The 22,237-nt window shown below is 39.7% G+C and overlaps 2 protein-coding genes across 2 annotated transcripts; one reads left to right on the top strand and one right to left on the bottom strand.

Annotated features, from left to right (window-relative positions):
* Positions 1 to 190: 190 nt before the first annotated feature.
* fkbp9 (FKBP prolyl isomerase 9) lies at positions 191 to 14,733 on the bottom strand. The gene is made up of 10 exons (XM_008421900.3): positions 14,371 to 14,733; positions 12,295 to 12,440; positions 9,472 to 9,661; positions 9,230 to 9,375; positions 8,518 to 8,707; positions 6,406 to 6,551; positions 6,134 to 6,323; positions 4,494 to 4,639; positions 2,979 to 3,142; positions 191 to 1,164 (listed from the first exon to the last, which is right to left on the bottom strand). The coding sequence occupies exons 1-10, from the start codon at positions 14,571 to 14,573 to the stop codon at positions 988 to 990; spliced, it is 1,698 nt and encodes a 565-aa protein (XP_008420122.1). The 5' UTR covers positions 14,574 to 14,733; the 3' UTR covers positions 191 to 987.
* Positions 14,734 to 16,488: 1,755 nt separating this feature from the next.
* crtap (cartilage associated protein) lies at positions 16,489 to 21,690 on the top strand. The gene is made up of 7 exons (XM_008421899.3): positions 16,489 to 17,115; positions 17,236 to 17,385; positions 18,600 to 18,771; positions 18,875 to 19,003; positions 19,085 to 19,230; positions 20,202 to 20,285; positions 20,741 to 21,690. Exons 1-7 carry the CDS (start codon positions 16,654 to 16,656, stop codon positions 20,786 to 20,788), a joined length of 1,191 nt encoding a protein of 396 aa, XP_008420121.2. The 5' UTR covers positions 16,489 to 16,653; the 3' UTR covers positions 20,789 to 21,690.
* Positions 21,691 to 22,237: the final 547 nt, after the last annotated feature.

The raw sequence follows: 22,237 nt of genomic DNA, 5'->3' as shown, positions 1-22,237 counted from the left end.
CATGCAGTGGAAGTGTATTCAGGGGAGTAAAAAAATCTTTTACTGGGCAACAACCTTTTGTTTGTTTTTACAGTATTGAATACTAAACGAAACTTGCAAGCTGTAATTATCGCAAATGCGTTAGCTAATGCTTTGCAACATTTACAAATCGACATGTTCAAGCAGAAAAAGGGGAGACGTTATGAGCCTGTAGTTGTTAAAGTCAGACCATTTATTGAACAGAGCTGACACAGTTGGCAAATTCGTCTCCTGGATCAAACACACACAACCCTCACACATTTCACACACCCTCACTCTCGCGCTCTCTCTCACACACTTGCACGCGCAGGCACGCTTTTACAAAATAAAACCTACTCAAAATGACATTTAGTGAAAAACAGAAGCAACTATTGGCCACAATCAGATCTTCCAGTGTCACGTGGAGGATTTTCAACAGCAGAAAACACACATTTTGGGGAAATTTTAGCTGTAAACCACAAAACAAAACACATTTTGTCATATTATAGACAGATCTTGGCCAACCCATTGCTTCTGGAACAAGCATAAAATGAGGTTACGGAGAATAAAAAAAATTCACTCAACTGAAAACAAAGTCTGAAAGTTGAAGGAGTGATGAATGTTCAGAGAGAATTAAAGTATGAGGATGCTCTCCTACATAGAACTGTTCTATTTTCAGCACAAATGAAGTACGAAAATAAAAAAGGAGCCCTCAAGTCAAACTTTTCAACATGCTTTTGTTCTTAATCTTCCCTATAGCCAAATCCTCTTGTTCTTCATTCTCATTTTGGTGATTATTCTTGTTGGACATCATAATTTCAGTCCTCAAATAAAATAAAAAAAAAAAATCTAAATCTCTGAAGACAGAGTTTCTACCCAATGCACTTTTATTCCACTCTACCTCACACCCCACAAACGTTAAAGTTCCCGTCACCTCCCGACCTCCACACCCATCCCCCAATGCCTTGATCTACTCTCCATTCAGTCCCATCATAGCTCATCATGAGCCGCTTCATCTGCCTTGAGCTTGAACTCTTCTTCCGTTATCTTTCCATCTCCGTTGCGGTCTTGGTTGGAGAACATGTTGTCTATAATGCGATAAGGATCGAAGCCAGGGGCCAGGCGGCCTTTGCCGTCGTTCACCTGCTGCATGATGTAGTCGGTGAACTGCAGAGACGAGGAGGGACGTGTTAAAAAACACAGACGGCAAAGAAGAAGATACACCTAAAACCTTGTCATGAAATCTGGTATGAGCATGTGAGATCTGTATGAGCATGTGAGATCTGTCCAGGTGCACGCAGAAAACGGAATAAAGGCCTGAGACATAACAGTATACCCTGTATAATGATTTGATGATGATTATAAGTTGTAACAGGTTTAAGTGATAATACACACGCCAATGAAGAAATGTCTGTAATGTATGATCAAAATATATATTCTGTACTTTTAATCAAGTGAATGTTATAATAATGTATGCTCTGTACTCTTAATCAGTTGATTTTATTACACTATGGAAATTGCAGGTTATACTTTTGAGTTAACAACGAACAACATGATTATGTATGGTTATCATGTATTATTAAAATCATGAATACTGAGGTAAAGAAAAAGCAAACACTCCTCACTGAGCGAGAAGCAGGAGTGGAGCAGAATTAGAAACAGATGGTCAGTGAGTCATGAGGCGTTGGTCAGTGAGTCATGGGGCATTGGGAAAGTCCGGGATTTTCGGCAAGCAGTAAGAAGGGTCTGACTTCATGCAATGGGCAGGTTCCAAGGAGACGCAGCCCTGCCAGGCATGACATCATGTAATGGGCAGGCTCCAAGGAGACGTAGTCCTGCCTTGCGAGCCGCCCCGGGTTAGAAGGCATAAAAACTGATGTACTGGGGAGAAAGAGTGTTCTTTGTCCGCGGCGCAGAAGAGGAGCCACCAGAGAGAGCAGGCTAAAGACCAGCAGAGGACCACACCCCGGGACCTAGGGAAGCTCCAGGACTTCACAGTGCCTAGAAGGGACGAGTTCCACCCGCCACCAACCCTGGTTCCAGATCCGACCAACTCTTCTGCCTCCTCTACCCAACGCTCTCAACCCAGTTGCAGCCGACTTGGAAAAGAGACGGAGGTCATCTAAAGACAAAGATTCTGCACGTTATAAGGACAACGCACGGTTTTGCTCCGCTTCTCTTCAAGAAAGAGGACTTTGATCCGGCGGGACAAAGACTCTGACCAAGGACATCTAAAGATTACAGTTGCCGAGACCAAGAACCATCGGGTATGAGTTGACCAGCTTCCCCCAAAAGCCTCGCTCAGTGAACTTAGTGATACAGGTTAGGAATAAGAACAAGGATAGGATGTGATTGATCCTAGTGATTTATTATATTTTTGCCTCTTTTATAATCTTTGGGAATTTAACCTATTGTCATATGCCCCTGCTAAAGCTTGCTTAATAAAATTGTATTCTAAAATTCTAATAAGATTTGTGAACAGTGAGTTTAATTGTGTCAGTCTTAATTATTGTTGGTTCTCCTAAATATGGTAAAGTTAACATACATGATTCCAGAGACAGGGTGGCTTTATGTTTTCCTCTGGTGAGTGTTAAAATAATGACCCTGGGACTTAAATCTAAGTCACTAAACTTAATCTGGCCATTAACAAGTGCCGTTATTTAAGGAGAGGAGCTACCGTTAACAGGAGTGGTTGTAGGGGTTATGCAGCTGTGAGGGCTACTCAGCTGATTGTTCCTCAACTGTAAAGGGTCATAACTTCTGGATCGAAGGTAGTCAGAGCTAGACGAGTCCTTTCCAACCCCAGTTTAAACAGATAATTCTCCACAAACTATCTCTAGGGTAAGACCCGAGTTCGGGGGATTTTCCGGACCTGTTGGACAGAGAACTGGGCAGTAGTGAGTCCAAAGAGTTGTGAGGAGTAGGCGGGACTTACTATTGGGTAGTAACAGACAACCTATAAAGGTATACGTTTTCAGTACCTCAGAGGGCTCCACTTCTCCATTTTTGTCCTTGTCCATCTCAGCAAAGAGGCCTGGAGGAACTTCGTCATTCCAGATAAACATGTAGCCCTCAGGAAGTCCGTCCTCTATCTCAAACAACTCGACATCAAACAGCAACACTGCACTCCCTGGAACCTGGTCAGCTGCAAAACACAACATTATCAGGATCCAACCTGACACACACACAAGCCAATTTAAACGGAAAACTCAACCTCAGTGGGGCTGCAGTCTAATCATGTAATTGACTAAATGTAATATAAAAATCCATCACGAACAATATTTTTTGTTTTCCCCTTTCTTCTTCAGAAAAATACAGCTGCTTTCCTCCATACTGATGCAGCTTCAGTCATTGTGTGGCTCCTTTTGCACTACTATTTCAAAGCAAACATGGCGGTCAGAGCATCTGATTACGACCAAAAGAAATCACTTCTAAACGTTTGTCAAAGTATTTAAAGTCAGAATTGTTCTACAGTATGGAAGTACATTAAGATAGGTGACAATTTTAAGTTTGACCATTAACATTTATATTATCTATTCTGAGCTACAGCTTCACAGCTTGTGATGAATCAGAAGAATAAATACTGAAAATTCACTCTGAGTTTAGACAAGTCATCTACCATGTCTGCCCCTTTTCTTCCACCTTTGTCTAATTTGCTGCCTTCCTCTTAAGTAGGAAGTACTCTTAAATACTAGTCATTTCAAAATTACTTTCCAATATTACTTTGACCTAAAAGGGCAAGAGAAAGATTTATTTTTCTTTTAGAGTTGTACTCTGACTAAAGTGAGGCCTGCTTTTCTTTTTTCCCCTTTTTGCTTTAATATTTGATATTCTGTTAGAGTGTAAATACATTTAACCCAAAATAGGTATTTAGGTTTTATCACTTATTAAAGTATAAGTTGTTGTTTGCTATGGTATGACTGGAGGAGCCTGAGATCAGCAGAGGAGGTGGGAGGAGACAGCAGATGGTTTCAGGTGGGGGCTGCAACATGAGATAAGAGGAACAGAATACTCCTCTTGGCCTCCTTGAACTTTACTGGTCCAACCTTATCTCCCCCTCCCTTTAGTGGTTGGAACGGTTGTGTGACTACGGCGTGCCTAATCTTAATAAAGAGCGGTGCAGAGCAGAGATGCTTCAGAGTGTAGTTTGGAGATTGTAACTGAAGCAGTCTCTGAGCAGTCTCTGAGCACTCTCCTCGCGAGTAAAAACTTAACTGACTTGTCTCTGTCTTCCTTTGCAGTATGTATACAGATGTTAGGGGTTTAAATCTGACATATTCTGAATGCTCAGGGTTTTAAAGTTAAAAGACAAACAATTAAGAGAGGTTATCTTTCTATTACAAACATTTAATAACCGATTAATCAAAATGTTTGTCACCACAATGAAAAGATGTTGAGAGAGCTGCTGTACAGAAGTTCACATTTCCAAAGTTGTCAGTTTATTGTATCAAACCAACTGGTGCAGGAATATTTTGGTGATTTTTCACAACACTTACTGACTCCCCTCTCTCCATAGGCGAGGTGAGGGGGGATGAGAAGACGTCGTTTCTCTCCCACACACATGTCCATCAGCCCATCCTCCATGCCCGGCACCACCTGGTTTGCCCCCAGGACAATGTTGTATGTCTTTCCATAACTGTGCCTGAAACAGAGCAGATAATTTAAAAAAAAACAATTGTAAAGGACAATAATGGGCATATGTGGAAACTCACTGCATTTTCTTATCCTCTAAATTATCTGTCTATAATATTACTACGTTTGTTTGTTGTTTTTTTTGTCAGTGATTTGGCTTCTTTCTTTTATCGCAACCCTCTTTCCATAATGACGATTAATACTAAACTTAAACTTTTGATCTGCCTCTTAAAAAGAGAGATGATGTTTGTCCTGTTTTAGCTTCTCTTCACTGGCTGCATAAACAGAATTTAACATTCTCCGTCTCTTATTAAAAGCCCCTAATATCCAAGCTCCATCATACATCAGAAATCTGATTGTTTCTTATGTTCCTAACAGAGCACTTTGCTCTCAGATGGCAGGTTTACTGCTGGTTCCTACAGTTTCTAAAAGTAGAGTGGGATGCAGATTTTTTAGGTTCCAGGTTCCTCGCTTGTGACTCCCAGTTGTAGGCACCCTGTCTACTTTCAAGACTGGGCTTAAAACCTTTCCTTTAACACTACTACTTTTGAATAAAGTTTACAGTTAGACTGGCCTCCTAGGTTATACTGAGCTCCAGCATCAACGGGCTTAGGCTAATAGAGGACAAAGGACACTTTTCTCACATTCTCCTTCTACTACTTTCCAATTTTCTGCTATTTCAACTTTTTGTTTTCACTCAATTTCTTTCTTTTTTTTTCTCTCCACAGAAGCTACATCTGGTCTGGCATTCGAGGATGGCATCAGCTGAGATAATGTGGTCATCCACTAATCTTTCTCCTTCTCCTGCTTTTACTTTCATGAACATCAACAATAATCCTACATCAGTTCATCCGTTTCCTCTTGCACATTCTGCTCTGTTGCAAAAGAAACAGCTGAAACAATCAACAAAGCAGCAATCTGAGAACGAGTTGGTTTGCAAAAGGCATTCGGCATTGACTGAAGTAACTACTGCTGTCAAGGTCGCCCAACTGTTTTCCATCTGGGAAGCAGAGCAAAATGTCTCTGCAGAAAGTCGAAAGCCAATGAAAGGTCTAAAAGTTCATGTTTTTTTTTGGTTTTTTTTTGGTTTGCTCTAAAGAAGTTGATTGATTCTGCGGTTGTGTTTTTGTCAGAATAAAAAAGCGGAAAGGTTAACCTATTCATTTGACTTGTTCAGTTGTATAGATAAACTATTTACTACCAGCGGACTGACATATTTTGTAAGATATTATCACTTATGTGAACATTTCATGGTATTTTAATGTTTAATCCAGGTTTGAAGCAGTAGTTCCTTTCCTCTTTTCCGTATCAACGATCTGGGATCACTTACAGCATTTACCTAACTTCACAGAGTAGAGGATTTCCTCAGTCATGTTTAGCAAAGTGAGCGCAGATTATTTATTTAAATAAAGCACATCATAGTATGCACCGTGCATAAAGTACTTCGGTTGTAAATTTAGGTTTCCTTACAAGTTTTCAGAAAAGCCTCAACAGGTTTACATACGTGGAGTCGATGGGCGTCCCATCCAGCAGGGTGCCGTTGTAGTGGTATTTGATGAAGTCGCCCTTCTTTGTGTGCTTATCACATTCTTCCGGCTTGTAGGTGACCGTCACCTCGGTGTTATCTGATGGGTTGTGAAAGTCGATCATGTGAACGTCAAATACGAGCACCGCTGAACCGGGGATCTTGGAGCCTGAGGGAAAAGTGGCAAAGAGTTTAATATCACACGAAGCGAATTAGAAACGTAAAAAAGACGAATGTTTTCAAACACTCACCTGTGCCCTCCTCTCCATAGGCGAGGTGTGGTGGAATGGTGATGGTTCGTCTCTCCCCGATGCAAATGCCAATGAGACCCTCGTCCATGCCGGCGATGACGAACCCTCGACCCACATACGTGTCGTAGGTGCGATTACGAGAATAACTGGTAAACAGAGAACGGCGCTGTTGTGAGCACAACTAAAAACAAGATGTTCTCGTCATAGTCACTTCTCACATTTATGGGGCTTTGTATATGCAAGAAAGGTGGAAATTATCTTGCCTTAATAAAAAAAATAAAGAATCAGGTATGACTCACTTCTGACGAAAAACTTCTGCTTTTTGCTCGTTTTTTTGTTTTTTTTAAACTCCACTCTCCATGTTTTTTTTTTCTAGAACATGTCAAAGAATCTCCTTAAGTACTTTTTTTTTTTACTTAATTTTTATTTTGTTTTATAAAGAAAGAAACAGATGAGGAGTGGAGCTCATCCAAGACAAAACAGGCATTGTAATTTTCAGCAATACTAGTGGAGTCATAAAAGGGAAATATTACTATGTCCAAGACACAGGCTCTGTTATGTAGCAGAGCCGTCTCTGATTCTCACAGGGTTACTGTCACTGGCCTCCTTTAGTGGGAGTGAAAAGGTCACTGTCTCCATGTACTTAATTAAGTGAATGACATTTAGGAGAAGCTTCAGAGTAGGAGGAGTTGGCTGAAAGCAGCTATTCTTTTTTTTATGCTTGTGTTTATCTGCTGAAACCAGGACCAGTTTGAAAAACCAACCAATAAGTGGTTGCTTATTCTGGCCAGAAGGAAACAGATGCGCCGAGTTGAGAAAATCCTCTTGTTTTTTGTGTGATAATTTAACCGTTGTATTTTAGCCACGCTTTTTTTCCACTTGTATTTAGCCACGCTAAAATACAAGTGAAAAGAAGATAACTCTTTACCCAGGAAGAACAAAACAGGAGTTGCTGCTTCTGCAGAGGAGTGTCTCAGTAGACAGATTACAGACCGTTTCCTTTATTACACACACCTCTTTATGCAACATGCGCTAACCACAGGGTTGTGGGCGAACAGCAGTGGTTGCACTGCAAACACAGATTGCTTCGTAGAAGCATATAAGCAATAAGTATTCAATTTGGGCAGGTGGGGAATAAACGTAGCCAAGCAAAAAAGTAATGCAAAGATGATGAAGTGTAATAATACATTTTCTGTTGCACTGGTCAGAAGCTAAAACACAGGAGACTCTCAGGAGAAAAGTTGTTAGAATCAGTAAAATATTGTTTGGAGCTTCACCTCGGTTCCGGACAACAACCCCAAACATACAGACAGACATACAATCTCAAGTAGATAAAGGTAAATCGTATATTTTAAGAAAATTCCATCATAAATCCGACTAAGAATTTGTGGCAAATCTTGAAACCTGATGTTTGCAGCTGATTTCTATCCAGTCTGACTCGGGTTCAGTTTTTTTTGGCAGAAAAAAAACATTCAGTCTCTGGATGTGTAAAGATGGGAGAAACAGACCCCCAAAAAACTTGCAGTTAAAATTTTCAGAAAGTTTCTACCAAACTTTCCAGTAGAAATTACATGTCACACTTTTAAGAAAGTAATTTGTAGGGGGAAAAAAAAACATGTTAGCTTTTCAACGACTTCATGCACTTCTTTGTGATAATTTATATTAAAGTTTGTGGTCGTAACATGAGAAATTGTAGTAAATTTAAATGGGTTTAAATACTTTCTTAAAGCAAGGCATTTCTGTGCAATGACGAAGGTCAAAAAAAAAAGAAAAAAAAGATGAGAACCAAAGTCAGGACAGGGACACAGATGTGCAAAAAGACAATAAAAGACTTAAATCTTTAGCTTGAAAAATAAAATCAGTTTGATCTCATCTATGAGTTTAGACAGCACTTCTTATATAAATTAAGCCATACAGGATGAGCAAAAATAAATTAAGGCATTCAATGTTATGTAATTAAATTAACTTTTAAGTTTTGTTTCACCCTAAACTTCAAGCACTTCCAAAGCACAGAGCAATGCTGCCACCATGAGGCCTTTAGAGGAACAGCACATGTTAAACTGTTGGGACAGCAAACTAATCCTGTGGCAGAAGACGGGAAAAAATACAAACCTGGAATCAAAAAATGTCCCATCCAGGAGGCTGCCGTTGTAGTGGTAGCGCACAAAGTCCCCCACCTCCGTCTTCCTCACGCACGACTCGGGAACGATTTGATTAGTGACCGCGACTCCGTCTCTGGGGTTATGAAGGTCCAACAGGACGACGTCAAATACCAGAGACGCCTGACCCGGGATGTCGCTACCTGAGCGTGAAAATGACAACAGCAACAAACAAAACGCATAAGTATTGTTAATGATTCTGCTGAACTTTCCACAAGCATTTCTCCATTCTTGTGTTCATTTTAAATTTGTCAAAAAAACCTCACCACCGGTTGTTTTTATGCTATAAAAATACAAATAAACAAGCAAACACATATCACAACAACTTTTGCTAATTATATCAATCTGTTTTTATCATTTATTATTCATTTGTTTATTTACTTATTGTGTCTGTGTGTGAGAATTTGTTCTGATGGAATAAGTTGGGTTGGTGCTAGATATGAAAAATGTGGCATTAAGCAGCTAATGTGTAAGGAAGACCTGAAGGTGGCAGCATTGCTCTGTGCTTAGATTTATTCATGCAACATTTTAAGTGGTCTGCAAATGTGTCTGCAGTGTTTTTTATTAATGTTGCAATAATCCATATTAGTTTGTCTTTGAGGCGTTCAAGTCATAAAGAAACTTGCAAACGTGGAGAAAAGAGGCTAAATGTCGAGAACACTGACCGTCTCCGTTCTCTCCGTAGCCGAGTGACGGCGGCATCGTGATGATGCGCCGCTCGCCAATGCACATTCCCAGAAGTCCCTGGTCCATGCCGGCAATGAGCCACCCGATCCCAACGTACGTGTCATAGGTACGCATGCGAGTGTGGCTGCGACAAAAAGAGAAGAACGTGAAGTCACATCATCATATTTGTGCGATTTGTTTTAAAAAATAATCAAAAACAAGCAGAGCACGGAGGCCACACCTGGAGTCAAAGAGCGTCCCGTCCAGCAGGGTGCCGTTGTAGTGGTAGCGCACAAAGTCAGAAACCTCCACCTTTCTGGAGCAGGTAGGAGGAGTGTGGTAGGTGTTGATCTGGACGCCGTCGTCAGGGTTCCACACGTCCAGCAGCAGAACATCAAAATGGAGGATGGCGTCCGGAGGGATGATGTCACCTGAAGAGGAGGTAAGATCCGGTGATTGGTATTCCACGCAAAAACGGCGTCGGACCAGTTTCACACAGTCTGATGACGAGGCGTTTACTTGTCTTTCACTGCCTGCTTTGTTTTCTAATTTAACTTAGTTCATGCAGCAAGTAGCAACATGGCATATATTTGTGTTTGTAGCTAAAACTAGAGGAGCTCTGATTATAAAATAAACAGCTATGAGTTGTTGTTTTTTTTAATGATGCTCCAAGTTTATTTATTTTTTAAAAGATATTATGTATTTTCCAGACACATATTGCCATTTTATGGCAGAATCAAGCAACTGTTATTATCTTCAGTTTTTGAATAGATATCCAAAATAACTTAAAAAATGTCTGTGCCAATTGCTCCTCCATTATGCCATTTACAGACGTTCTTAGGATTGTTGGACTGAGAAGTGGTTTGTATAGTTAGCTCAGTCATTCTATCAAATGTTTGCCAATTGCTAGACTGGAGGAGCGGAGATGAAAGGATTTCTCAAACATGCATAGGAGAATCAAAGCAACACTCCAGGTATGTGTTTTTATGAAGCACTAACATTGTTATACAATTTAAAGCTCAAAAAAGTTGATTTTACATAATAACCCCCACTTTAACAACCCTCAGTGGATCATAAACTAAAAAGGAAACCCCTGTGTATTACATGTTTAATACGGTATTAAGCATTTAATGTGGTTTAGAGGGGCCACTAGTTCTTGAAGCGCACATCCGATGTTCAATTTTCAACACCAACACCTGTCTTTTCTCTCTGTCCATTTCTTGTCTGTATATTGACAACTAATGCCACTAACTCAAAGACACTTCAAGAATGTCGGCCCTCATTCCTCTGTGGTCAACAAAAGACTTCAACCTCGAGAAGTGCTAAAACTTTAATCTGCCACCGGAGGACAGAATCCAGCATGATTTTCTTAGCCACTCAGGAGAACAATGAACAATAACAATTTGCGCGGCACAGGTGGGGGGACGAAACATGGCTGGTAATTTGTTTGGAAAACCTGAGAGGGTTGTTTTCCAAAATGAATTACAGAGCCGCTGCTTCATCTCTCCTCTGCAGTTTAATGAATTGTATATGACATCACGCCCTTTAAACCTTTGCTGGTGAGTTTGCGGTCTGTGTTGCCTCTTAAAAGTCTCTCATTTCCGATCTATCTCTCTCTCCCTCTCTCTCTCTCTCTCTCTCTCTCCTCCCCTTTGTCTCCCAGTAACAGACTGGGGAGAACACGGCCCCAGGTCTAACAAGCCCACACATGACCCTCCATATCTTCCTCTCTTATTATCTAAGCGCCTGATGCCAACACGCAAATGACAAAGCAGGCTCCACATGTAAGCATTGCTTTATTATTGCAAGCAAAAAAGGTCACAAAGACACAGTAGAACAGTAGAGGCCGTCTACAACTCTGGCACAAAGCAGCTTTCTGGTCTGTGACGACTCCGTGACGTCACACTGCGTGGACGTTCAGGAAATGTCAACTTCCTGTTTGCTCTTAGATCATCTAAATCAACAGTATCAGCTTCAGATTTGTGTGATCCAGCTCCGGATGAGTTGGACCAACGCTGTGTATTTTATAATTTACAGGGGAGAACAAAAAGCAGCGTTCAAATGACGATTTCAATTGTTAAGGGAGAAATGCCATCAAAGCCAATCTGGCCTTTAAAGCAATAAAAGTAATCGTTCATTTATTATTACAAAGTCTGGAAATCTGAGCTGAGATTCAGTGACTACACAACGACCTGATTGATGTAAAATCAACAACCTGCCTCACAAAATAAAGAAGGCTAATTTATTTCAATTAAGTATTACTGATATCTATCAGTCTCCAAAGGGTTATGCAGTTATTTCAGAGGATTCTGGCAAACCACAGTGAGAGCCGCTTTCCACAAACTGGGGAAACGTGGAACAATGGTGAAGCTTCCCAGGAGTTGTGCCCAAAACCAGAAGTTCCCCCAAGAGCGTCTGGACAACTCCAGAACGACATCTAAAGCTCTGCGTACGTCTCTCTGGTCTCAGTTGTGGTCAATGTTTGTGATTGAACAATAAGAACGAGAGATTGAGAGATTTCTAAGGCATGGACGACAAAACATCTTGGTGATGGCCAAGACTCGTGAGACAACGCGGAACGTTTTCTTTTAAGATGTGCATCTGGATACATCTGGGATAAAAGCAACACCGTTCATAAAAAGAACATCACATTGAGAGTCAAACATGTTGATAGTGTGATGATCTGGCGCCAATATGGCTCTTCAGGACCTGGACAACTAGGTGTAAATATTGAAACCATAAATTACCTTTTGTGATCTTAAACTGAAGAGTACTTGGGTAAAGTGCACCATCAAGCCTACCTCCAAATGGTTCAGAAAGGAAAACCATTCAGATTTAGGAGTTGTCTATTCAGTAGGGACTTCACTTCAACTGGGATGACTTTAAATAGGCCATTTATGAACAATAACCCTGCGCTCATAAGGTTTAAATGGCTACAGTTTAGATAGCTTGGTTATTCAAATAAAATGCTTTTTTCCCCCCACTTCAACAAAGCTATCTTTGTCTGATATAAAAATTGGGTTTCATACGTGAAATGAGAAGAAATCTGTAAAGCTGCTCATACCGTATCCTTGTTTTCCATAGGCGAGGTGAGGAGGGATCTTGACCAGGCTCCTCTCGTTGACACACATTCCCACCAGGGCTTTGTCCATCCCGTCAATCAGCTGCTTTTTGCCAACAAACACATTGTAGGTGCTGCCGCGATCGTAGCTGAACCAAAAACACATCCAGGTTAGAGAGACTACAATGCATTTCATGTTTAAAGCTCAAATTAGGAGGAGTTAAAAACCTTTTGAAATGAGTAAAAACCTAAATTTAAAAAAAAGAAAGCCATTAATGCATATCATATTCATATTTTAGCATCTTAGCTGTTTGCTGTGACTAATGATAACAGACAGAGGAAAGTAAGAACTTTAAATTGAGGATTGTGGAGAATATTACTAAAAAAAAAAAAAAAAGTCAATATATGTGAATCTGTAGAATTATGTATAGTCTGGAAACCTGTAATAGAAATTTCCCCTGATATATATGAGTTTTTCTGGCCCCTGGTTCTGGTTTCCTGCTTGTAATTAAGTAGGCGTCTTCATCATGGAGTAGATTTGACTTTAGTCACAAAAGTCAAATGTACTTTTGTGAATAAGTCATGTTCCACAAGCTTCAACATACATCGTTTGAATTTTTTTCATGGTAAACCAACACAAAGTAAGGCGTGATTGTGGAGTGGAAGGAAAACGAGACACGATTTCAACTTTTTAAAAGAAAACTTCTGGATTGTGAATGGACTATGCTAACACATCAATATGTTTTGATAAAAATGTTTCAATCTTAGGTCTAGGCTACATGTTCATGGTCTGAAGCCCCGCCCCCATTCTCAAGTCTTTCACTGTTTCTGCCAGGTTTTCTTGCAGGGTTGATCCTCTATATGTCCACCAGTTCTTCCCTGACCCGGATCAGTCCTGGAACCACCATGTATAGAGAAGATTTCCTTATGCCAAAGTTGGTCCTTGAGGGCCGGCATCCTGCATGTTTTAGTTCTCTCCCTGGTGGTAGTAACAACCTTTTCAGCATGTAAATAGTCTTAGGCCTTCTAGGAGCCATCGTTTGATCCGGGTGTGTTAAACCAGGGAGAGAACTAAAACATGCAGGATGCCGGCCCTCGAGGACCAACTTTGGGCACCACTGCCTTAGGCTGTAAGTTTACTGACACCCATAGGGTTTTGCAAATTGGCCCAAAAGTTCAATTATGGTCTCATTTGCCATGCAAAGAGGACCTAATTTAACATACTTGTGGAATATCTTTTACAAAAACAAAACCATTCTTTCTGATTCTTCTTCAACGGTCCAGATTTCTGGAGTGCCCAAGTGTCATGGATCTCTACAGTTTCCTCTTGCTGCTTGGTGGATAGCGGTATATATATATATATATATATATATATATATATATATATATATATATATATATATATATATATATATATAATATGTTTTTTTTATGTTTGTACTTGTAGCATTTCCTTTTCAGTATAATTTGAACAACTGAATAGAAATAGATTTCCAATGCTTGGGATATTTATCTTCAAAATCCCAATTGTTCACTAATGTTTTCTAGCAAACATCTGTAGCTTTCACAGAACAGTTGGATTTACACTGATGTTAAATTATACAATGGCAAACTTTTTTTTAATTTTTTTTTTTAGAAGTGTCAGAGTAAAGGAGGTTGAAAAAAGCACTCCACGTTTTTCATATAATTTATCGGTCCAGAATAGTGAGGAAAAATGTACAATTTCTCTTCCACTTCACAATTATGGACAACTTTGTGTTGGTCTATCGTGAACTCCCAATGGAGTGAAATTTAATGTGACAAAATGTGGAAAAGTTTGCAGTGGCTATGTGATTAAAATCATCTGTATTCTGGTGTAAGGACACAACTCCTATCTGATTAGGTTGCTTTGCACTAGAACTTTTCAAAAATGCTTTGGAGCCTCTGGACTACTCATTCAAGCCCCACTCTGCCTGCGTGGCTCACCCGGGCGAACCAAAACGCGCACTTTTTACGCATCACGCACGGTGTTTGCACTGTGTCGCTCATCTGCGCTGCACACGGCTTGAATGAGACTCTTGCTAATCAAGTAAAACCCACCTGGAGTCGAACTTCTTCCCGTCAGGAAACATGCCAATGTAGTGGTACCTGACGAAGTCCCCGACTTTGACTGCGCGGACGCATTGCTCTGGCTCGAAGGTTTTTTCTACGAGGATGTCGTCTAACGGGACCGGAGGCGCGTTGCAGGCGGCGAACGTCACTAGGAGCGACAGAGACAACATTCCCAGCGCACACTTGATCATTTTCCCCCCTCCACTAAACTTTCCTAAGATTGCAAATAAGTGTGGTGAAGCCCTGTAATCTGTGCACGGCGGCTGCTACCTGCTCCCCATGTACTTTGGCTTCCTCTACTCTGATTTGGGAAGAAGTCCTGCCCCGGATCCCAGCGTAGGAAGAGTCAATTTGTTGAGCACACGCAACACTTCCGGTTATGATTAGGACAGCTAATCCTCAATTGAGCAGTAAAATTCAAAGTGTAACGCATTACACGCAAATACATGAAAGTCGAACACGTGATCGCGTGTGTGTGTGATCTTCACACGCGTGTACAATCAGTTTTCAGCCCGGTGAGTCTGCTCTTAATTTGAAAGCAGATAGATCATTTCCTGCGAGTTTTCAACTCTTTTGGGCAACCTTGACCCTGTCGGTACCGAATGGGATAGTTTGGGCTCCACGTATCGCTCCTGCGCAGTGAAGCCGTACAGACACGTCAACGTGGTACCGTAGGGGTCTCCACACACACACACACACACACACACACACACACACACACACACACACACACACACACACACACACACACACACACACACACACACACACACAGAGAGAGAGGCACATCCTCTGCCTCACATAGCCAAAAAGTTTGTGGCCGTGCCTCTTAATTACGCTGAGGTTGAGACAATGAGCAGGTCGTGTTGAATTTTTTTTTTACTTTGAACGCTGCCTTTTAGGGGATTCTCGGTCCTTTTTTTAGGGGGGGCCTTATGCAGACCAAACCAGGAATGTTTCAACGTGGCAGTGGGAGTGGGAGGGACACTCTCACCAGGGGTTCAATTAGGAGTAAGAGGAAGAAGATGGGTTAAAAAGTCAAAAAATGAAAATAAAAAATACAACTTTTTCCTTAAAAAGATGTTGTGGACTTTACCCTTCAGCTTTTAAAAGTGTAAGAAATTGTCATTAGCTTTCCTTTTAAAGAGAACGTCACAGTACGGTGCAAAAACATAGGTTCAGTTGATCATGTTTTAACTTGAAGTTTTACGAGAACACAAATCAGCGGTGATTTTAACTGTGATTTCATGGGAGGAGCAGCTCGGGGTATGGCAAGCCGTTAGTGGAAATATTCCATATCCTTGATCACTACAGTGTGCAGCTTGGGGGTGGAGTAAAATGTGGGCGGAGTCTAACAAATGACTCAAATAGTTGACTCCGCCCACGATTCAGATTCCTGTGGTCTTCCTGCTCAAAGAAGTTGCATTAAAAACCTGGCCTTGCTGTATGAATTTAACTAACACACGCAGTGATCATTCATTTTCCCAAGAAACCCAAATGAAGTTTGATTTTTTTTTAAAGTTTGTGATTAAAATCAAAACAAACCCCCAAGGGATTGTTGGGGGTACCGATTGTGGTACCTTGGATTTTGTTAACAAAATAATAATTTCTTTACATGATTTTGCATGATTCCTTAATAATTTCTGAATTAATCTAACAAAATTAATGAATCATCTGTATTTTTTAGGTAGCTAATTTATAAGTTTTTTAAATAAAAAAATAAAAACCCCATCTACTAGTCCTCTACTCTATATTGCAAATATATACTTATTATAATAGGCCTCTTCCCAAGGTAAACGGGGTGGAGAACGGCTTGAACTTGTATATAATTACAATTATATTAATTTTATTAGTTATAAATGATGGTAAAACCCCTGATAAGACCAAAATACTAGAGCTACTGCCTGCCAATAGGTCACATTTACTGGAATCACAGAACCAAATTTTCTTACATTAGATGCCCAGGTTAAAGACAAACACTTTACATCACTGCTTGTCCCTGATCGGAGAGTAGGAACTGAAACATGATATGTGCGTCAGCAACTTTCTGAAGGATGTGGATTATTTACACTAACAGCTTGCCATACTTGGCAGCCCCCCCCCTGCTGGACCCTGCTGATCCTGCCCTGAGCCCTGGGGAGGTTTCAAGCTTTGTCCGGATACGTGGAGGAACGTAAGGCGGTCCCAGAATCAGTCCTGAATAACCTCTGCCAGCTCAAACTTTTTTCCTTTTATTTATTTATTTATTTTTTTTGAGTGTGTAGACAAAAAATGGCTCCCTCCACACCTTCCCACCTCTTCTCTCTGTGTTTGCTCGCCGTTTTCGTCTCGGCGGTGAACTCTCAGTACGAAAAGTACAGCTTCAGGAGCTTCCCCAGACACGAGCTGATGCCCCTGGAGTCCGCCTACAAGTACGGGCTGGACCAGTACACGGCGGAGAAGTGGCAGGAAACGGTGGAGTACCTGGAGGTGTCGCTGCGCCTCTACCGCCTGCTGCGGGACAGCGAGGCCTTCTGCAACCTCAACTGCAGCTCCGTGCGGCTGGACGACGAGCAGAAGTTTGCGGACTTTCCGGAGCTGCGGGCGTTCGGGAACGTGATGAAGAGGGCGCAGTGCCTGAAGCGCTGCAAGCAGGGGCTGCCAGCTTTCAGACAGAGCTTACCCACTAGAGACACCATCGATGAGTTTGATCGGAGAGAGCCCTACAAATACCTGCAGTATGCCTACTTTAAAGTAAGGCTGACTTGTGACGAGTTTACTGTTAAGTTTGTGTTTGTGTTGCCTGATTTATTTGCCTGAAATCATAAAACACAGTATATCTTTTCTTACTTTATCTTCATCTTTGTGTTACAGTCCAACAACCTGGCCAAAGCTGTGTCTGCTGCTCACACCTTTCTGCTGAAACACCCGGATGATGAGATGATGCAGAAGAACATGGCTTATTACAAGAGTCTGCCTGGAGCTGAAGAACATCTGAAAGATCTGGAGACCAAATCCTATGAGGTACATGCAGCAATTTTCTGGCATTGTTGGTCTGATTTTTTTTTTAAATTTATTTTAGCATTTGGTGTATGTTTCCAAATTAGTTGTATGACATATATTTGGTATAATATGCTCACCAAATGTTGCTCAAAACCAACAAAACTGCCTTAATCGAGTGACAAATAAGGAGGGTGAAGCAAAGTACCGGAATATGTTGGTCTAATTTATAAGGTCATTTGAAAAATAAGGAAGATGACTAATAACTAATGGTTTTCTTTGTCAGAACACAGTTGTCATAAAGACCAAAACGGACATTGTTCATAGATCAATAAGTTTAACAAAGACCTGAATGTTATTTAAAAGGTTTCAGAAACTGTTACAAGTGAGCCAGATTTTATTGCAGACTTGTATTAACAGAGAAAATCAAATCTTAATGGTAAATTTGGGAATTTAGTTTATCTTTTAAGATCACATAAAAACAAATCGGCCATTGATGGTGAAGCATGGCAGTGGCTCTGTTATGCAGTGGGGCAGTGTCGCTGAAAGCACTAGATGCAACAAAGAAATGATTAAGAGAGCATTTTCCACTGTTTGGTTAGAAAACATGAGGTTATTCATGGTTATTAACTTCAAAGGTAAAGTATAAATAATAAAATAATACAGGTACATTAATTTCAGAGAAATGATCAAGAGTGTGGTATTTGTTATTAAAAGGGATTATTTATTTATTTAGATTTTTTTTATCCTCGCTGAATAAATAAACTGAAATGCAATTTCAATATTTAGTATTTCATTGTGAGATTATGCTACTGCAATAAAAAATGGTTTTGTTTATGGCTTTTAACGCATCTTTACCAATAAGAGTGAAAGAGAATAAACCACAGAAATGAAAATAAATGTATATCTCTTGAACAAGTAACTGTATTTTCCGGTATTGGATGTCAGTAATTTGAAGCGTAACTATTAAACAGGCTGTTTAAACACGAAGCCGTCTGATGGCTGAAGGTGCGTCCAGCCCAAACCCACGAGCCCTATTACTGGCTCTGTGGGTTTGCAGGATGTGGTTTCCAGGCCAAATGGGCCTCCCTGGTATTATGAGCTTCAATAGCCTACTGAATACGGAGATGAGTGGAGGCTTCGTTTAATTTTACTCCTTCGGAGCAACGGATGGACTCATGAAATACTTGTAAATAATGCAGCATTGCATCATGACTGCGTGTCTCCTTTTTATCCAGACTTTATTTGTGCGCGCCGTGAAGGCGTACAACGGCGATAACTTCCGGACGTCGGTGTCGGACATGGAGCTGGCACTGAGGGACTTCTTCAAGGTCTACGACGAGTGTCTGGCTGCGTCCGAGGGTCCGAGACACGTCAAAGAGTTTAAAGATTTCTACGCCTCCATAGCTGGTTGGTTCATTCTCGTCTGTCAGAGCTGGTTTTCTGAACACATCTAGACGTCACCATCTTAAATATGAATTTGTTTTCTTGTTTTTTGGGGGCTTTTTTTTAGACCACTACACTGAAGTCCTTGAGAGAAAGGTGATGTGTGAAAGTGACCTGACACCCGTAGTCGGAGGCTTCGTCGTTGACAAGTTCGTGGCGACGATGTATCACTACCTGCAGTTTGCCTATTATAAACGTGAGCAGACGCAGCATCCAGGGTTCACGGCGTTTACGAAAACTAGTCAACAGCAGCTGATCATTTTCATGTTTTCCTCAGTGAATGACCTGAAGAACGCGGTGCCGTGTGCAACCAGCTACGTTCTGTTTGACCCCAACGATGAGGTCATGAACAACAACGTGGCCTACTACAAGTACCACAGAAACAAGTGGGGGCTGACGGAGGAGGACTTCCTCCCCAGAGTAGTGAGTAACATCCCTTTTCTTTTATTCCATATTTTATTACACAGGTACAATCTATGTTTGCAACTGAAATGTTCAAAAGCAAAAAAAAAAGAAAGAAGAAGCAAATGTGAATGAATATCTATCATTTAGTTGTTTTTTTCATGGAGAATATTTCTCCTATTTACCTGAAAAGTTAGGTCTCATATAAGATTTGGAAAATTATTTTCTGGTTTGAGTTTTTACGCTTTTAGAAACTTTTGTTTAAAGCAAAATAAAGGTAAGCCAGAAAATAAAACAATTATGTCTGCTTTGTTGCTCACATGTGGATGAAAAACTCCAGATTTAAAAAGAAATAGTTTGTTGACACGATATTAGTAAAGGAGGTTGCCCAAACTAATCAAACACAAACTATCTAAATAGTCTAACAGTAAAGAAACTAAAAATAAATAAATGTTACAGTTTGCATACTATATGTAATAAATTACTTATTCAAATATTTAACTATTTATACTAAAAGAGCTGGAAGGTAATCTAGCATATAATTTGAATTGTACATTAAAAATGGAAGAAAATAAAGAAAATAATGATCAGTTTTCCAGAAAAAAGTGAAATTACAAAAATAATATTTTAAAGTTTATTTTTATCAGTCTTTTTAAAGTTATGAATAATTCATCATTATATTGTTTGAGCTAATTCAAATGGTGTTAATATAATTATATTATATTCTACAGTGATGTTTAGCAACTATATTTTATGCAGGGATAAGTTTTACTATTAATTTATGACTTATACCTATACTTATAAAGTTTAGTAGTAAATAAACTGCAAATTTGCATAATAACAAATTTTTAAAAATCGTTTAGCGATATAGTATTTGGAGTTTCTTGTGACTTTTTGAAAAATTAATAATACGTGTTTTTAAGCAGCTGAACCTTTTTTACAAAGTTCTCAGTGGTTTTGTGAACATCTTTGTTTCTGGGTGTGTGCTGCAGGAGGCAGTGCGGTACTACAATCAAACCACCCTGCAGCTGCAGATGTTGGAGTTTGCAAAGCAACGCCTTGTGAGCGACGATGAGGTGCGTGTATGTACTTACGTGTTTCTGGGATCCCTCATTTCTGGACATTTGGGGGCAAATAAAAGGAACATTAAACAATTTCTATGTATTTCTTATTAAATATACTTAATAAAATGTTAACATCTCGGACTGGGTTGTTGGTTTCTCTCATGGTTTCGATCAAAGTGTTATTTAAAAGAAGAAATTGGATAATTGAGTCAGGTCACATGACCTCTTGCAGGGTACTATAGGTTCACCAGGCTGCAATACCACCGACAGACATGTGAGGGCAGCATGACACCAATCTAACTTGTGCTATTTTGGAGAATCTCAATAAGTATATATTTCATATGTTTTATGTTGTAAATCAAATTCAGTCCTAGACATAAATCTCCTTAGCAATAAAATATATGAGAGTTTATGCTTTGAAATGAAACATAACCTTTTAATCTGATCTGTTGTATTTGTGTTCGCAGGGAGAAGTGGTGGAGTTTATAGACGAGTTTCTGGACGAGGACCAATAGCACACATGGAAACACTCCAAAATACTCAATTAGAAATGACTAAACACTCCAGTAGTCTGTATTTATTTGAATACTGCGTTTTTTTTATTTAACATTTTGGTTTTACCTCCACCTCTAAAGCACCAGTTCTGTTTGTAATTTATCATTTTGTTAAGCAAGTATCCTGTTTTACTGTCTTCTGAATTCATTCAGTGTTGTGAATGGTGCTGTTTTTTATGACAATAAACAGTTTTCTGAGTTTTTTCTTCCATCACTTCCATGTTTAGATGTTAGGTATGAGGATGTTGATATTTTCCTTAATATATTCGTTGCTTTGTCTAATAAAAGGAAGAAAAAGCTAAAATAGATGCTCATTAAAATCTAAACGAGAAATCCAGAATATATTTAGGCAAAGTCTGAAGAATTATTTTAAGTGTCCATGCTTAAAATAATTACCTTGGTAGATTAATTAATGAACTAATTCTCCGTTCCAGCCCAGAGATTCTTCTTTTTCACTTGAGCTTTAATTAAAAAGGAAAAAGTCACAAAAAAGCTGTGGAGAGCGTAATAAAGAGCTGAGAGAGGCATTTAGAGAAAACACTGAGTTGGTTATTAATGTGTGAATATTGAGTCTCTGTGCAGTTTGTGTCACAGTGGTGTTAGAAACCCACTGGGAAACATCCCCCCTGTGTCACCGCCTGTCTGCATTCTCGCTCTCTTCTGTCTCTTTTACTGCCTTTCTTTCACCACTGACCGCATTTCACCCTCTAATTCTGTGCCTTTTTTTTATTGCACTGAACGATTGTGATTAATTAGAAAAAGTTGACTGCAAATAATCGCATCTGTTGTGTCACGAACAGATGCAAGCGTGATTATCAAAGAGCAAGGCGTCAGGAAGTAGAATTAACATGATGTGTTGTGACTTAATAAAGTATTTAGAACCCTTTCAAGAGCAAACAGTCGCGTAATTTATTGGGATCTTTTCTGACAGACAAACTAAATAATACATAATAAACAAAAATCTGATTTTCAGCCCCCGTCACCTCTAACTAAAATCCTCAGACTTCAGGATTAATCCAGTTTTTTGTGGATTAAATTAACCATAAGGTAACGTAGCATTATTTTCCACAGCAAAACATGTTGCAAAAGGAGCTTTGGTCAGATGAAAAGTCAACTGCAATGAAGTTATTTATATAAAAGCAACGGCACAGTCAAAGGTTGAACCTAAATCCGTGTGAGAATTTGTGGCAATACTTTATATAAGCTAATCAAAACTTCAACTTAAATAAATTACTTCAATTGGTTTACAAGTAATTTAACAATTGAACTTTGACTTGATGTAACTCAATAAACTTAATAAATTAACTTGGATAAATGTAATTCGGTCATTTATAACCAATTGAAGTGATTTAATTTGGATCATCTTTTTTTAAATGTACAAAGTGCTGACTTGAGAGGACAGAACATAAA

This window comes from Poecilia reticulata, chromosome 11 (genome assembly GCF_904066995.2).
Source record: "Poecilia reticulata chromosome 11, P_reticulata-male-v2, whole genome shotgun sequence".
Lineage (NCBI taxonomy): Eukaryota > Metazoa > Chordata > Actinopteri > Cyprinodontiformes > Poeciliidae > Poecilia > Poecilia reticulata.
The sequence above is the reverse complement of the archived record's forward strand: the minus strand, read 5'-3'. Positions and strand labels throughout refer to the sequence as shown.

Coding starts and splice junctions, on each gene's coding strand:
- fkbp9 (XM_008421900.3), bottom strand. CDS start 14,573: ATGATCAAGTGTGCGCTGGGAATGTTGTCTCTGTCGCTCCTAGTGACG. Junction 8,708..9,229: donor CTACGGAGAGAACGGAGACG/GTCAGTGTTCTC, acceptor TTTCACGCTCAG/GTAGCGACATCCCGGGTCAG. Junction 4,640..6,133: donor GGGACGCCCATCGACTCCAC/GTATGTAAACCT, acceptor GCTCTGTTTCAG/GCACAGTTATGGAAAGACAT.
- crtap (XM_008421899.3), top strand. CDS start 16,654: ATGGCTCCCTCCACACCTTCCCACCTCTTCTCTCTGTGTTTGCTCGCC. Junction 19,231..20,201: donor AGGACTTCCTCCCCAGAGTA/GTGAGTAACATC, acceptor TGTGTGCTGCAG/GAGGCAGTGCGGTACTACAA. Junction 20,286..20,740: donor GCCTTGTGAGCGACGATGAG/GTGCGTGTATGT, acceptor TTGTGTTCGCAG/GGAGAAGTGGTGGAGTTTAT.